At 47.9% G+C, this 17,627-nt stretch overlaps 1 protein-coding gene across 4 annotated transcripts in view; it reads right to left on the reverse strand.

Moving 5' to 3' along the window:
• The window catches only part of DGKD (diacylglycerol kinase delta), an 80,680-nt gene that overhangs the window by 34,856 nt on the left and 28,197 nt on the right, over nt 1-17,627 (reverse strand). For all 4 annotated transcript variants that reach the window (XM_077757741.1, XM_077757733.1, XM_077757728.1 and 1 more), the window contains exons 3-4: nt 729-833; nt 356-488 (exon numbers count right to left, since the gene is read on the reverse strand). In XM_077757741.1, coding sequence (XP_077613867.1) covers nt 356-488; nt 729-833 — 238 coding nt within the window. The remainder of the gene's footprint in view (nt 1-355; nt 489-728; nt 834-17,627) is intronic.

Below are 17,627 nucleotides of genomic sequence, written 5' to 3' on the forward strand. Positions count from 1 at the left end.
CACCGCTGTAACCCGCCCTCTGGATCTGGAAGACCAGGTTTCATCCGTTTACCCACAACCCGGTTTACCCAGGGCGGGTATAACCCCCTCAGGGCCGACAGAGACTTTTCACCTCTTTTCTCTCTGTCCCCTTGATGCTTCTTCTTCGTGTCTCCTTACCACTTCCCTTCAGTTCGCTTTGTCTGTTACTACACGAGATCATTTATCAGACTCCTCAGTAGGTAAAACAAAAGGCACAGAGTCCCAGAAATCGCTTTACACAGACTGACTTGCGGCAACCACGTTAAGGTTCCTACAGCTTCGTGAGGCCAGGCCCCAGGCCACCCCTCCCGGCAGCACGACGCGCCCTCCGCACCTTCACAGGACAGTCCGTGTGACGTGACCCCGGACAGGGCCTCCCGGCACACGTTGCAGTAGGTCGGCCTCGCATGGGAACACGCGTACCAGTTGTGCATCCCTGAGAAATGGTCCATGCTGTACTGGGAAGGCTGCGGAACAACATAAATACGGCCAGGGTAAGGCGTCCCGCGGCCCTCCCGACGGGGCTCGGTGAGGTACCCGGGGCAGGACAGGAAGTCAGGCTCGGCCAAAAGGTGAGCAGCGAGCCTCAATTTTACAAGGAACTCGTGAGAAAGAGAGTTCCAGGCTGCTCGGGCCACACGTGGAGACGCTGGCGTGGCAGACTATTGGGGGGCGGGCAACGAGAAGGGACGTTTCTCTCTCTGAACCTCAAAATGCTCCCTGTTCTGGACGGTCTTCAGCGCCGCGATCCAGTCTTCCATTTCTTTCCTGTTGTCAGCACATAAGATGAGTTTCCTACATGGAGTGATGACCTAGAACGAGTCAAGAAACACAAGCGATGCAGCGATGAGCAAAGGACAGATGCTAAACTACAAAAACTTTTCCAGAATCTACTTCTATTATATACATATATTTTTTTTTAATGAAAAATGACTGGTTTGTTCAGATTCTCAATTGAACACAACAGAAAAATGATTATCATGGGTCATTAAAAATCAAGAAAAATCTCAAACCAAAAAGACAATCAAAGTCAATGTATACGTTCACCAAAAATCAACGCAAGTGGGCATTCACCAACCACCCACTAGTCAGACACAGTGATAAGCCACAGGAAATTTTTCAAAAGAAAAAGAAAGCAGTTGCTATCACTCCAAAGAGCTCACAAATTGAGGTCCAGCACATGAACAGTTTAGGGAAACTGGTCCACGTTACTCTAGGAACAGTGTACTTCAAATGCATCATACACGATGTCCTTGTACAGAACTTGGTGATATGTGACGAGAGAAAAACAACCAGCTGCTACACTGAGAGGCCTCAACAATTTAACTGGAAATGAGGTCAGGAACCTGGTAACAATCAACAAATGTAAATTGTATCTACAACATATAAAGAGTTTTTACAAATCAACAGGAAAGTCTTTCTTACAAAAAGAGGTTAGGAACTTGCATTTCAGAGAAATACAAAAGGGCTAACAACCAAACAAAAGATGCTTAACTGCTCCAGTCACTGGGGAACACAAATGAAAACAGCCAACATTCTGCCAACAGACTGGCAAAGTCCTGAAAGATGCGAATCCAGTGTTGGCAGAAGTACGGGAGAAAAGAGTTCTCCTTAAGCAATGACAGAAGCTAAATAGGGTGTATATATTTTTGGGGAAAAAACTGACAGTGTCTACCAAAATCTTAGAAAATGACCTTTTATATACATCTGCTTTACAATGATGTAAAATATCTGCATGGTTCTGAAGTCAAACTGACAAAACAAGGTACAGTCAGAATCCAGCTTTTCTCTCTGTCGCCTCCACCCTGGGTCCCTCCCTTCCCCATATGCAGCTTTATGAAAATAAGTAAGAGTATGGCTTATCCTTCCATTTTTAAGACATATGTAACCACATGCATATATTCATGCTCCCCCTTCCAAAACAGGAGTATATCATACATACTTTTTCCACCTCTGCTTTTTCATCTAATTATCCATCTTGCCCACTTCTCCTTAGCAACATGGGGCCTCTCTCTACTCTCAGAGCTGCACAGAGCTCTACTGGACAGAGCACCAGAGTCCATTCAACCAGGTCTCTATTAATAGCAATCTTTTTTTTTTAATGTCTATTTTATTTTTGAGAGAGACAAGAGAGTGAGTGGGGGAGGGGCAGAGAGAGAGGGAGACATAGAATTGGAAGCAGCCTCCAGGCTCTGAGCTGTCAGCACAGAGCCTGATGCGGGGCTTGAACTCACAAGCTGGGAGATAATGACTGAGCCAAAGTTGGACACTTACCCGACTGAGTCACCCAGGCGCCCCTCTATAAATAGAAACCCCATGTTGTTGAAAATCCTTTCCGATCTCAACCAGTGCCACAATGAATGGCCTTTGCACAGCCCTCACATGCTTCCTGGTGTATGAGGGGAAGAAGTTCCTAGAAGCAGAGCTGCCCTGACTAAGAGTAAGCACGTTTGTCATTCTGCTCCGAATCTCCCTCCAGGGCTTGTGCTGTCTGCATTCCCACCAGCAGTGTCAGGAAAATGCCTGCTTCCCCAAGCCTTCACCAACAAAACATGTTAACTTTAACTTTTGGATTTCTGCCCATCTCCTAGCTTTAATTTATATTATTAGATGATCATGTTTCTGGCTCAGAAAACTTAGAAAGGGTGTTTTATAGATTATCTCTTTGGTGATTTCTATAACCACCTATAAAGCTTAATCACAGAAGGGGATAATTAGAACTGGGTCACAAATGCATAGTTCATTCTCTCATGTCACCACGGTGACAGGGATAACCACACACAGGGGCCAGACTGGGTGTAGAAAGAGGGGACGCCCGGGGACGGGGAGGGGAGGCTGGAGGACAGAGAAAACGGGACCAGAGAAGCTGGGTGTCGTCCTGAGGCTGGGGGCGCGGGTGGCAGCCACACTCCTTTACTCCTGGAGAGCGCCACGAAGAGCCCACATCCCAGCATCTGCCCGGAAAGCGCATGCAGAGTGTCTGCTCCACACCTGAGATTCTAAGACTATATACAGGCAAGGCTCCCATTCACAGAGAACTTACACTGGGGACAGGCAGAGAAACAAGAAAACAATGTCAGACACTGACACAGGCCCTAAAGACAAAGCAAGCGTGTGAATGGGGCTGGTGGGTGCTTTGCACAGAAGGCCACGGGAGGGCTGGTAACTGCCAATGGCCTGGGGTCAGTGCTTATGGAATTTTCATCAGTAACTCTGTAAAATCTCAGGAAACACTTCTGGGGTGGTTTTAATATTTAAACATTTGTGCCAGTGTAACAAACACAGAGAAAGAGACTATACTTCATTGTGTGTAGCTCAGGGATTATATTAGAGTATGCAACACGATAGCTACAGAAGAGAACGCTGACGTTTTTTATGTCCGTTCTATTTCAGGTCTTGTTTGTGCTACCCTGGTGACAGTCTTTACAGGATGAAGTACCCATGTTCCTGCAGAACTCAGCTATGTCATCGGATCTCTGGGCCAACCACCTTCCACGTGCCAAGGGAGAGAGGGCTCGTGGAACAGCTTTGGGAGTACTGGGCACCGCTGGACAACAAGTTACAGACAAACCTGTTGTGTTTAAGTTAATGAAACAAAAGACAGATGACCTCACTTCCTCAATCTGTGTGACTGTTTACAGGGAGTAAACATGGAAAGACGAATATCCGAGTCCTGGTTTCAGCCTTTTTAAAAAAAACAACAACTCCTACTTGTGTATGTTTGAAGAAGCCTCAGACAGACTCAGGTCTGAACCCTGCCCAGCTGCTGACCGGCCAGGAAAAACGGGCAGACTGTCTTCATTTCTATTCTGGAAAAGGGGGATGATGAAGTCACCTGCCAGGGTTGTTATGGGATTGAATGGGACCAACGTGCACAGGACTCACATTGGACCCAACACACAGCTTTTAGGAGGCACCTCCAGGTCTGGAGCCCTGACAAACCGTGTAACCGAAGCAGCTGCCTCCCTTCCCTGGGCCTCCGCACGCCCCTCTCAACACTGGGGCCGTAATGACAATGTCACACACCCTGGCGTCGTGTGAGTGTGGAAGCACGTTGTCAGGTGCACGCGCCCGCGGCTGCAGACCCTAGGGCCTCATCCTGGGGCATTATCTATTAGACAGGATCACGTGACACCTCCCTCCTGAGACCATTCTAGTGCCAACAGGCCACGTCCCAGATCATGAGATTTGTCACAGAAGATTCTCTGCTTCTGCTCCTCTGCCAGCACATTCTGTCACCTTTGAGGCAGAATCCGTGTTTCTTAGCCGCCGACAAGACTGGTCAATCTTCTTGCAAGGGTCCTCCGCACCCTGGTCTCCCGGCAAGGTCCTCAACAGCCTTCCGGCCGTGGGGAAGCTGCCCGAGCCCCACCAGCAGTATCACCACCCAACCCCCCCAACAGAGTTCTTGCCTTGTCCCTCTTTGTTCTATGAACACCAGCCTGGGGCCAATGCATGAGAGAGGGGAGGGCAGGATGGCCTCTTCAGGAGAAAAGGGAAATGAGAGGCCGTTAGTGAGCGGTCTTGGACAGGGCCTCTTATTCAATCCCTTGACTTAGGAGACAGAGGGCAGAACAGGCCCCAGGAGAGAAGCAGGTGCTGGGTGAGGCCTCTCCCAGCTGCTCATGCAGCTCAGCGGGGCAGGAAGGAGGTGGGAAGAAACGTTCCTACAAATATTAAAACTGTCCTTCTGTTTGGACTGTAGCCAAGACCATCCCCCTTAGAAATCAAGGAATGGTGCAAAAAAAGGTAAAACCATCCCCCAAATCTAGCCGTCACACAGCTAAGACTTTATCGAGACCAAAAATGCTCATTTTCAAGCAAAGAAATGGCTCACATAACTAAATCAACTGAAATGATAAATGTGAATTAAAAGTAGGGTCATATATGAACTTGATAGGACCAATCCCCGACACCACAGACATTCGGCCGGCCAGGACCCATGACTGGAACGGGCAGACTTGGTACCAACGGGATCAGCAATCCGATAAGGATATCCACTCTCACCACTTTTATTCAACACAGTACTGGAAGTCCTAGCCACAGCAATCAGACAACAAAAAGAAATAAAAGGGATCCAAAGTAGTAAGAAAGAAGTCAAACTCTATTTGCAGATGGCACGATACTATATACAGAAAATCCTAAAGACTCCACCAAAAACAAACAAACAAAAAAAAACCCGGAACCGATTAATGAATTCAGTAAAGTCACAAAATCAATATACAGAAACCTGTGGCATTTCTATACACGAATAATGAAGCAACAGAAAGCAATATTAAGAAAACAATCCATTTACAATTGCATCAAAAACAACAAAATATCCAGGAATAAACTTAACCAAAGAGGTAAAGACCTGTACTCTGAAAACTATGATGAAAGAAATTCAAGATGAAACAAAGAAATGCAAAGACATTCCATGCTTATGGGTTAGAAGAATATTGTTAAAATGTCTATACTACCTAAAGCAATCTACACATTTAATGCAATCCCTATCGAAATACCAACAGCATTTTTAACAGAACTAGAACTAATGCTAAAATTTGAATGGAAGCACAAAAGACCTCAAATAGCCCAAGCAACCTTGAAAAAGAAAAACAGAACTGGAGAGACCAGAATTCCAGACTCCGAGTTATATTACAAAGCTGCAGTAATCAAAACACTATGGCACTGGTGCAAAGACAGACTCATAGATCAATAAAAAGAATAGAAACCTCAGAAATAAATCCACAGTGATGTGGTCAATTAATCTTCGACAAAGAAGGAATGAATATCCAATGGGAAAAAGACAGTCTCTTCAACAAATGGTGCTGGGAAAACTGGGCAGCTACATGCAAAAGAATGACACCAGACCACTTCCTTTCACCATCTATAAAAACAAACTCAAAATGGATTATCCAAAAATCCACGAAGAGAGCACAGGCAGTAATTTCTCTGACATTGGCCAGAGCAACATTTTTCTAGATTTGCCTCCCGAGGCAAGGGAAACAAAAGTAAAAATAAACTACTGGTACTACATCAACATAAAATGCTTCCGGACAGCAAAGGAAACAACTGACAAAAACAAAAGGCAACCTACAGAATAGGAGAAGATATTTGGAAAGGACATATTCAATAAAGGGTTAGTATCCAAAACATATAAGGAACAATACCAATGCCCCCCCCCAATAATCCAATTAAAAGTGGGCAGAAGACAGCAAACATTTCTCCAAAGAAGACATCCAGATGGCCAATAGATCTGGAAACATGAAAAGACGCTCAACGTCATTCATCATTAGGGAAATGCAAATCAAAACCAAAATGAGATTATCACCTCACATCTGTCAGAATGGCTAAAATCAAAATTGTAAGAAACAACAGATGTTGACAAAGATGTAGAGAAAAAGGAACACTCGTGCACTGCTGGTGGGACTGCAAATTGGTTCAGCCACTGTGAAAGGGAGTATGGAGGTTTCTCAAAAAGTTAAAAATAGAATTGCCCTAAGATCCAATAATCACACTGCTGGGTATTTACCTGAAGAATACAAGAACACTCATTCAAAGGGATACATGCACCCCATGTTTACTGCACCATCATTTACAATAACAAAGATATGGAAGCATCCTATTTCCATCGATATATGAATGGATAAAGAAGATGTGGTATTTATATGCAACGGAATATTACTCAGCCATACAAAAGAATGAAATCTTGCCATTTGCAATGACATGGACGGAACTAGAGTATATTATGCTAAGCAAAATAAACCAGTCAGAGAAAGACAAATACCATATGATTTCACTCATAGGTAGAATTTAAGAAACAAAACAAGTGAGCAAAGGAAAAAAGGAAGAGACACACACACACAAACCAAGAAACAGACTCTTGTCTCTCAATCATAGAAGATAAACTAATGGTTGCCAGAGGGGAGGGGGGCTAGAAGGATGGGGGAAATAGGTGATGGGGATAAAAGAGTGGGCTTACCATGATGAAAAGTAAAATAAAGCCTTAAGTTTATAATATATGCTAATGACTCTAAAATAGAACTTTAGAAGTTTTCTTTGAAATGAGAACTTCTGCTCCCATCCTTTCTTACAAATGATCTTCCAGGATGTAGAGGAAATACCTAGCTACTCCCAACAAATCCGAGACACCCCAGCCAGCCAGATATCTTCCAGTGTCCTGGGGGGAGTTAACCAAGGACGCTCCTGAACTATGGGCAATGACCTTTGAGAAATCAAGGTGAAAAGGGAGGCGGGCCAGAGAATACAGAAGAAATGCTTAAATGAAGAAAGCGGGCCCCTAAAGTACACCCACATGAGCTCTAATGACAGGGACAGCAACAAAGAGGTGTCACAGGCCAGTGACAGCCACTACCGCCAGGCACTTTGCAGTCTCAGGAAATCTGCTGCGTGTTTACAGGTGTTTGCACACTTCCTCTTCTCCACAACCTAATAAAGTAGGTGTTGGGAGAGGAAAGTGAGGCCCTGAGCCCAGGGCTAAGGAAGCAAGGGCCGGGACGCCAGGCAGACTGGCTCCTGACCTCTATGTACCCAAGAGCAGCGTCCCACCTGGATTCCCGGCAAGACTGCAATGGAAGAAAGCCAGCACGGAGGGCCTGGGGTGGGGGAGGGGCTGGCAGTCACCAACAGTCTTCCCGGGCTCTCAGAACAAGCAGTGTCTGGCACCGTGCATTTCCTTTTTGGCAGGGGCACTGGACTGTGCCATCAGGGCAAGGACAACCGGGACATCTGAGTCATCTGCCCGCTACCATGCCCACTCTGACCAGGGCCCCCCAAGAGTCTGAAACGAGAGGGTGGAGAAAGACGATCTGGAAGATGATGACAAGGGCAGTCCCTGACTCACCAGCCATGTCCTGTCCAGCAATTTCTAATCACAGATTTATCTGCATGTGCCTCTCATTCATAAAAGTGACCTTAAATGACAAAAAGATCAAGAGCCTGCAGACTCTGTCATGCTGGAAGCATGTGCCAAACCAAACCAAACCACCTGAACAGTAATAAACATGAGGCCTGGGCCTGAGAGGGTCCAAAGGCCACGACACGCAGGAGGGGCAGACATGCAGCCTGGGCTGAGGGCCCCTCACTCCTGGTCAAATCTGCAGGTGCAAAAAATCATAAAAGTAACAGACCTCTGCTTCCACGAAGAAGCTTAGACATAGTTTTTCCTCTGGCTTCTGGCTAAGTACAACTAAAAGCCTGGACAGGAGATATTTAAAAAATATGAGAAGTCTCTGAAAGGTGGAGAGAAGCAGGCAGACAGGGGCCTCGGGGCCTCAGCATGACACATGGCGGAGCTCCGTGGGGTCTCTGCTGACCCCAAACGTCCTAGAGCGGGACTGAGAAGGCCAGCAGCCAGAACAGCGACGAGCCAGAGGAGTTACAAAGCCTGTTTCCCCCTAGCTGCGGGACCAGCAACGGACAGAGGAGAGAGAAATCGACAGTAGCAGAGTTGCCAATAACCACGCTACCCCAGCCAAACACCTCGGAAAGCACTGTGGCCCTCACCCCCAATGCGCTGAGCAGAAACGAAGCGCTTCAGCAGCACGCCACCAGGCGGTGTCCAGAGAGGGCCAAGTAGAAACATCCATCCCTGCAGGCCACACCCCAGGGTGTCAGGGGATATACAGAAGCAATTAAGCACCAAGAAAGGTATTCCACCTCATTAGCCACTAAGGAAACGCTAATTAAAATCAGAGAGCACTATTACTAGACCCCTACTAAATGACTTAAAGTAAGAAACCGTGACAGCACCAAATGCCGGAGAGGATGTGGGGAAATTAGCTCACACTGTTGGTGGGCATGTAAAATCCTATGGCCACTCTGCAAAACAGTTTAGCAATTTCTTAAAAAACCAAACCTGTAGCTACCATAGGACCCAGCGATTCCATTCCTGGGCATTTATCCCCCAAAAATGAAGACTTGTGTTCAACACAAAAAACCTGTCCATGATTGTCCACAGCAGCTTTATTTGCAATCACTAAAAACTGGAAACAACCCTGATGGCCTTTAGTGACAAATGATTAAACACACCGTGACACACCCATTCTATGGAACACTACTCAGTAATAAAAAGGAACAGCTATCAAACACAGAACTTCCTGGGCGGAGCTCCAGGGAGTTATGCTGAGTGAAAACCATCCCAAAAGGTTATATACCGTACGCTCCCATTTATAGATCATTTTTGAGAAAACAAAATTACGGAAATTAAGAACAGATACAGGTCGCCCTGGGTTAAAGAAGGGAGTGGTGTAGCTATAAAAGGGCACCGGATGGATCCTTGAGGACATGGAAGCATTCTGGCTCTTGACTATGTCAATGTCAACATCCTGGCTGTGATGTGTACTACGGTTTCACAAGACGTTACCACCGGGGGAAACTGGGTAGAGAACACAAAGGATCTCTATATTCTTTCAATTCCATGTGCATCTACAATGATCTCAAAATTAAAAATAAGTAACCACAATCAACATTTTCAACATGCTTCATTCGGAATACGTTTAAATATGTTTAAACTGGGAAAATAGGGAATAACTCCAGAACAATGTTGCATTTCTTTAAGGTCATGTGCATCTGTGGTCTCACTCAGCACAAATTAAAAGTGTAATCTTATCTTGTTAAAGTCATTTGTAGGTACGGCAAACTCATGAAACATCTGACTTGCCAAGGAAATATATGGACACACCTTTGCTGCACATTCTCTAAGAAATCCAAAACAGGTCCTCTCCATATACCTGAGTGCAAGGAAGCACACGTGAGGGTCACAGAGCTCACGCTTATCTGGCTGTGACACGTGGCCTGGAACTCCGGCCTCCACAAGAAAGAGTACCGGAAATGGCATGATGCATTTCAACACACAGCAGTGCTTGAAGACTCAATGAAGCTGTGTCCCGTGGCAGCCACGGAGGGAAGATGTTGGAACCACACAGAGCACCGCCCTTCCTGGGCGGGCCGACCCCAGCGCCCCAGCCCCGACAGCAGGTGCACTTCGGAGGCAGCCAGAAACCCCTCACGACACGCCGCTCCCGCAGCTCCGGACCCACAGATCCCACCACCAACCAGACAAGCCCCTTGGGGTCCCCGCTCCCACTTAGTGCGTCCTTCTGCCGACAGTCCCCAACAGGCCAGCTTCACCTCCTCTCCCACGCCCCACCCTCCTGTTTGGGCTCCAAATTCTTCCTTTCTTTTCAGAAATAAATCCAAGCAATCTTTCACTTAACCAAAGAGACGAGACCCCTGCTCCCATGGAGCTTATTACGTTCAAATGCAGACAGGAAACAAATACTAAATACTCTAGTAGATTATACAGTATGGGGAGTAGTGGCTGGTGATAAATCTATGGAAAAAAGATTAGTAAAAGGAGGTCGGGGTCAACAGAGGCCTCACTGGAAAAGGCTGGAAGGACATGGAAGGGAAGAGGTGGGCCACGGCCTAAAGCAGCAGACCAGCCAAGTGCGCAGGGGGAGAGGAGCCAGGGATGAATCTGCAGAAGCAACAGGCCAGGGAGCATCAGGCAGGCACGACTAAGAACTCCGGCCTTTACGCCAAGTGAAATGGGGAGCCGTACAGCTTTTGAGCAGAAGACTGACATCTGACTTAGGTTTAAAGAGCATCATTCTGGTAGCTTTATTGGAAACTGAATGTCCAGGGCAGGGCAGAAGTCAGGACCTTGGGGGGAGAGTGCTCAGCACTGCCATTAGGAGAGAAGGGAAGGGGAGCGGCTGCACTCTGCTGTCCTGAAGGCAACAGGGTTTCAGGCCAGACTGGACAGATTATGGGACAAAGAGGAGCCAACGACTACCCCCTGAATAGCTGGGGAGATCAGCTCCCCTCCTGGGATTGGAAGAGGCTGTGAACAGAGCTTGAAGTTGGGGGGTGGGGTGGTCTGTGGCTCAATTTTGAACACACTGAGATTGAGGTGTCTGTCAATCAATCAAAATCTTAACCATGACCAATGCCTTACCTCATCTATGAGGTCTTTGCCTTGTGATCAGCCTGGCTACATTAAAAAAAGAAATGACATCACTCATAAATTACCACTGCTGGTGGGAGTTCTAAAAAAAAAAGTAAGTTTCAGAGAGCAATGTGACAATAACTCATCAAGGTGAAGATGTTCACACCTGACAATTCGATCCTTACAACCACACTCCAGAGAGACTCGTGCCTGGCGGCCAAGAGAGGCAAGTGTTAGAATGGCAGTGCCGTTTAGAATGGCCAAAGCTGGGAAGTGTGGGACATAATCCACACACTCACAACCGAACGCGTGATCTTCCGACAAGGGCTGTACTTGTCCAAAGTTCTGAGGTTCGTGCCCTACTCCCCAGAAATTGACTGAATTCCAGGAATCTGGAATCAAGTCATTTTAAACCTTGAGCCACTTCACTGAAGACAGACGTATCAGCACGGATAAATCTTGGAAGCGCAATGCTGGGTGAAAAGAGCAAGCTGCAGGAGATGAATACAGCATGGCACCATTTGTTTATACCTACAGGCTGTTTATACCTACATCTGGGAGTAGAGAAAGGATAAAAAAGCATGCAAACAAACAATAAACACCAAACCCAGAACTGGGGCGTCCTCTGGGGAAGGAGGGCAAGGGGGATGGGTAGGCAGGATCTGGACTATTAAAAGACTTCAAATACATCCATACCATTTCGCTCTCAGGCTGGGAAGTGTACACAGTTGTCCACTGTGTTACTTTTTGAAAGCCTGAAATATTTAATAATTTTTTTAAAGGTTAAACATTTTGGCACAAAAATATGCTAAAGTACCCAAGCCAGAGCTTGAGACACACACAGTGTGTCTTTTATTTATACAGTTTACCATATGTGTACATGTGAAAATACACATACACAGTGCGTACAGTTTACAGAACTTGTAGTGTATGGTCCAGCCTCAGAGAAGGCAACGGAGCGGCCCGAAAGCATGGCTGCAGACAGCTTCTGCTGCTAAAATGGAGCGGCCAGTGCCTGAGCATGCTGTGCCATTACCGCAGTCTCACACACAGTCTCGCACCCACGCGCTGCCCTCCCCCAGGGGCTCCCGGGGCACCGCACCCCTGGCCGCCCCCACTGGCTGCTGTGCCATCCGTGGAGACACCGGTGTTCCTGATGTGCCGCTCAAACCTCTCACCCTACAGCAGACTCCTGCGTTCTAAACAACTGGCTGCGTGCGTGAAAATAAGGCTGACGGTTTATGGAGAGAGGAAGGGGAAGGTACCGGTTGGACTGTTCAGAAGGAAGCTTTTAGAGACCAACAAAGAAACCTCTCCAACACACCCCTTTCCGTGAATCATTAGGGTGGCAGCCACCGGAAGCTAATATCAAGCCCTAGAAACTTCCTTTTCGGGGATTATCAAAGCACACAGAGATACATGTCCTGCTGCCCAAGGACAACCCCGCTCAATAAACCTGAGTGAGGGGATGGGCGTGTGGCAGAGAGGGCGGTACGGCACAGCAGCTGATGGACAGATATCGCAGAGCCACCCACCGGTGCAAACGACCTGTCACTAGGCCTCAGCTTCCTAACCTGCGAAATGGGCGTCAGTGCCTGTCGCTTGGGTCATTCCAGGGGGCATGGGGCAGGTGCCCCTGCCATCACAGGGCCACCACCTGCTGTCCTCCAGCAGGAGGGTGCTGGTCGGTCTGAAGGCCAGCACAGGTCAGAGTGTACAAGGCTCCCCGGCTGCTCATACTGCGAGATGGCACAGTCACAGCAGACGGCTGGGCACGGGGACACCGAGCAGCCCACACAGGCATCTGGTCAGCAGCTGCCCAAAGGGCAGCCCAGCAGCACTGGGAGAGAATCAATGGAGTGGACGGCACTTCAAATAAGGAGCGAGCGCTCCGCCTGGACAGACTATTTATCCTCCAGGCTCCGCACTACCTGTCTCAGGGACGGTGGGATGAGATCTCTTCTGTACTGCCGTTCAGACAGTGGAAATTCATCACAGAGAAGTCTACCTGACCTGCAGGCTTTCTGCCTGACCAGATGGAGACCAGAGAGGTTTCTAGCACGTGGGTGAAGTCACATCACCAAGCCTATGGCTTTAAAACTCCCAGCCTTCCACTCCTAAGAAATACAAGACACAAATCAACCCTCTAGAAATGCTTACAGTGATCTTCAGTTCCTTCCACTTACCTCACTTTAAACCCTTACCTCTCAACTGCCTCCCCACACAGCGTCACATGGCCCTACGGCCCCCCAACACCCTTACCTGCCGCTCTCCCCTCTTGCAGAACTTTTTCCAACTGCTCAAAACTGGGTCGGAATTGAAGTGGCCCAGCAAGAAAGAACAAAAATCGAGCTTTAAAACTGACGGACAAGACGCCACGGGTCACTGTGGTAGACCAGAGGCACCAGAGTATCAAATCGGCACCTTGAAGTTCAGCCACTGACCAAGAGGAGCAAACGGACAGTGTCCCGGCAAGATCAGGAACCTGGAAATACTGTACTAAATATAGCGGCCCAGCCTGCGGGACTCGGAAAGGTGGCCAAGAATAAGTATCTGGCGCGTTTGGTAATTTCTGTCACTTCCTGTTACTCACATCCTGCTGTGCTGATGCTGCCCAAAACGTCGGATTCGCCACACACAAATCCCTACCTTGAAGCCCCTGGAGACCCGGACTATTCAAAACAGCTGGGATGTGCGTAGACAACGGACTTCCTCGAGGAGGGCCATACGCAACACAAAAATAGCACCATGCAAACAAGCCCCTGGAGGTCCCTGGGCGAAAGCAGCTCCAGGAAGCAGGTTCAGACCCCCAGGTACCCAACTGCTGTGGCCAGACCTCCAGAGAGAGCCCAGGCTCAAAGTGCCCTCAAGTCATTTGCGCTCTAAAGTTGCACTCATCTCCAGTCTCAGGACAGCTCTGGGGGCAAAAGAGGGTCCCCACCACAAGCACCCCCCGCCCCACCCAAGCTCCCAACCCGTCTGAGGATACCAGTCCCCGGGAACACAGGACGCTCAGGTAGGGAGCAGAGTCCAGAAGGCCAGAGGCCAAAAGCACATGTTCCCACTTTTTAAAAGGAACAAAAAGCAAGACGAAGTAAAAAGTAAAAGTTATACCTAAAACAGGAATACGACAGAAACACCTGGGATTACTTCTCTATCCAATATTCCCACAGCACTTTATTAAGCTTTGAAATGTGCTCCAAGTGTGGAAAACCGTACCGACTGGAGGCCCCCCTGAGCAGCATGCTGGAGGCAGTGGGCCCAAGCAGGGGAGGGAGGGCACCAACAAAGGGCGCCCCGGGTGTGCGGGTGGCACCCATACCGCCTCCCCCCGCAATGGACAGAAAGCAGCAGCTGAGGCACAGAAGGCAAAGTGCAAACTACACCTAGCATGCCTCCAGCGGCAAAACACCACCAATAACCTAAACCTTCAAAACCTCATGCCACGATCACACGCTGCGTACCACACACAACGCAGGTGTATATTCATGGCCGCAGATGCGCGTAACAGAATACATTTTAAAAACAGGCTATAAATTAGTATGTATAACTGATGCCACTATTTATAAGGCTATTTACTCATACTCACAGGAAAACACCTAAAGAACTATTCGTCTGTATCAGAGTTTTTCAACCTTGGCGCTACTGACATTTTTGGCCAAACAATTCTTTGCTGTCTCCTGCAACACTGTGGGATGTTGGGTGGCGTTCCTGGGCATGCCAGTAGGGCGAGATACCCACCCCATGTATCAACCCAAAGGGTCTCCAGATGCCAAATGTCCTCTATGGGCAAATCTTCCCAGTTCCCTCCTCTCCCACATTTGAGAACCACAGGCCTCTATAATAGGGTCTATATCTAGGAGGTATTAAGACTTTTGAGTGGTTTTTTTTTTTTACACATTATTTGTCTTAAAAAGTAACACACCAATCTTAGCAGGAGTAAACATTATAGTGGTCTTGATAGAATGCAATATTTGAGTTGCCCCAAAGCCTCACATTCAGAATGAAAATAAGAAGCCTCATGGATAGGATGAGCTGGGGCAGACACTCAAAACCCATGCAACTCTGTAACCAAGCATTAGAGACAACAGCAATACAAGTACACGTTTTTAAAGCACGAAAAGAAATACTACAGTGAATACAGACCTTTACCTTTTAAAAAGTGAAGGAGCTTGAAGGATGGGAGTCTGTGGCTGAGTTACAGACTGGCAACGCACAAAGATCAAAGACACAATAAGCAATTCCAAGGAACAGCCCCAAGACCTCAAGCCCAGGGCTGAGCTCCTCCTGAGCTGGCCACGCCCTGTAGCCAGTGATGTCCCTTCAGCTGCTAGGTCAGTGCGCTTGTGAGAGAAAGGGCTGTAACTGTGTTTCCCCCTCCGCTAGGCACAGAGAGAAACATTAGCTCCAAGCCATTAGCTCAAGCACCACGGTCATTATTACCCTGGTGATAATGGGATCTAAATGAAAGTAGCCTGGCAGTGGGTCTTGAAGGGCCGTGGGGAAGGCAGAACGATTCCGACAGTCTTAACCGTGGCCACTCCCATGCCGTCATGATGTATCTGTTTTTCTCTGGGATTATTTGATGCCAGGTCTGCAAACACCCAAGTGCATGTGCGGCAACGTCACAGTTAACAAGTAGCAGGAGAGGGAGAGGAAGAGAAGGGACACAACACAACCTCTACAGTCCAAGGTCGGCCACCCACTTTTCTGATCACGGAAGGTCAAGCTGATCCGGCAGTTAAGACTTCCCAGAGCAAAGAACTCGTGTATCTGCAGACTTGCTGGGTGCCCGCCCTCAGGACAAAGTCCTGAGCACGCCTCTGCTGAGCGGCTCACCTCAAGGATGTTTGCACGTTCAATATCTCCAGGGGTTAGGTAAACCAGGGACCAGCTTACCGGGCAACATTCTATGCCGCCAGAAAACTGACAAACACCATGCCCTCGAGAGGGAAATCAAGGATTATAAAGAACTTAGGAAAGGGCGTATTTGCATTACATTACAGTGGAAAACTAAACAAAACAATAAAAGAGTGAAAGGGGCAGGCACACACAGCATGGAAAACTGGAAGCTTACCTCTCAGGTGGTGAGATGAGCAGATTTTTCTCTTTTTCTTCTGGCTTTCTGTATTTTCCACATTTTCTACAGTATAAAGTGTTTTATGATGTAACTATTCCTGGGGCACCTGAGTGGCTCAGTTGGTTGAACATCCGACTCTTGATTTTGGCTCAGATCATGATCCCAGGGTCGTGGAATCAACCCCCACATCAGGGGGATTGCGTAAGGTTATCTCCCTCCCTCTGCCCCTCTCCCTCGTGCTCTAAAAACTTTTTTAAGATAAAAATGAAATCAAATATAACTATTCGCTTTTTTTGTAACCAAGAAACTCAACATCTGGGACAAAGAAACTCCCAGCCTATGTAAGTAGTTAGCATTTTCCCATTCTACCTTCAAGAATGACCCAGCCGCCAGCTCAGCCTGGCTACCAGCACATTTCCCACTGCCCTTGCCGCTCAGGGACAGCACTGGGGGAACGCCCGGGAAAGCTCTTTGAAAAGATGGAACATGGGGCGCCTGGGTGGCTTAGTTGGTTAAGTGTCCGACTTTCGCTTAGGTCATGATCTCGCGGTTCGTGGGTTCGAGCTCCGCGTCGGGCTCTGTGCTGACTGCCGGCTCAGAGCCTGGAGCCTATTTCAGAGTCTGTGTCTCCCTCTCTCTCTGACCCTCCCCTGCTCATGCTGTCTCTCTCTCTCTCCTAGAAATTAAAAAAAAAAAAAAAGAAAAGATGGAACGGTGGGGGCCATCCCAACCCTGGCCCACCTCTCCCTGGGGCTCCTGCAGCAGGCCTCTGGCCCCCACGAGGGGACCCTCAGAGAAGCTGGGTCTCTGCCGACCCTGGGACTCAGACTCCACACCAGCCCCACACTGCTGGCCTCTGGTCTTTTCCAGGGGAGAGAAACAAACCTCTATCTAACTGAAACCACCGTTACCCACATTTCCTATTCGACACCCCAAACCTATTCTTGAGACCCCACCTTCGTCACTGCACAGAGAAAAGCGAGGCACAGAAATGGGAGTCCTCTTCGGGTACCCGGTGGTTTCATCAGTTAAGTGTCCAACTCTTGATTTCAGCTCAGGTCGTAATCTCGCTGAGCCTCCCAAGTGGAGCCTGCTTGGGATTCTCTCTCCCTCCCCTTCTCCCTCTGCCTCTCCTCAGCTTATACTCTCACTCTCTCAAAATAAATAAATACACATTTAAAAAAAAGAAGAAAGAAAAGAAATGGAGTCTTCTTTCTCCTCCAGGTCAATAACTTGATTTCTTTGTTAATTAGAACTCTCAGTTCAAATGGGCAGCAGCACCAAAGGAGCCTGATCTAACAGAGTAACAGTCAAGTAGAAATAATAACACCACAAATCAAATCTGAGGACAGAAGTCAGGGCCGGACGAACGACAATCTGACACCTGTTCTTTAAATAACGTTTTACCAGAACACAGCCATTCCTGCATATTTACATACTATCTCCAGCTGCTGCATATGGTCGGAGAGCCCTGATAGCCCACAAAGCCGTCTATGGAAGTTTGCCGCTACCCTCGGAGGTCTAAGTCAGTGGTCACATGCATCTGAGGAAAAGCACCAAGAGAATGAGAGAATG

Source organism: Crocuta crocuta, unplaced genomic scaffold, assembly GCF_008692635.1.
Source record: "Crocuta crocuta isolate KB4526 unplaced genomic scaffold, BGI_CrCroc_1.0 scaffold290, whole genome shotgun sequence".
Classification (NCBI taxonomy): Eukaryota; Metazoa; Chordata; class Mammalia; order Carnivora; family Hyaenidae; genus Crocuta; species Crocuta crocuta.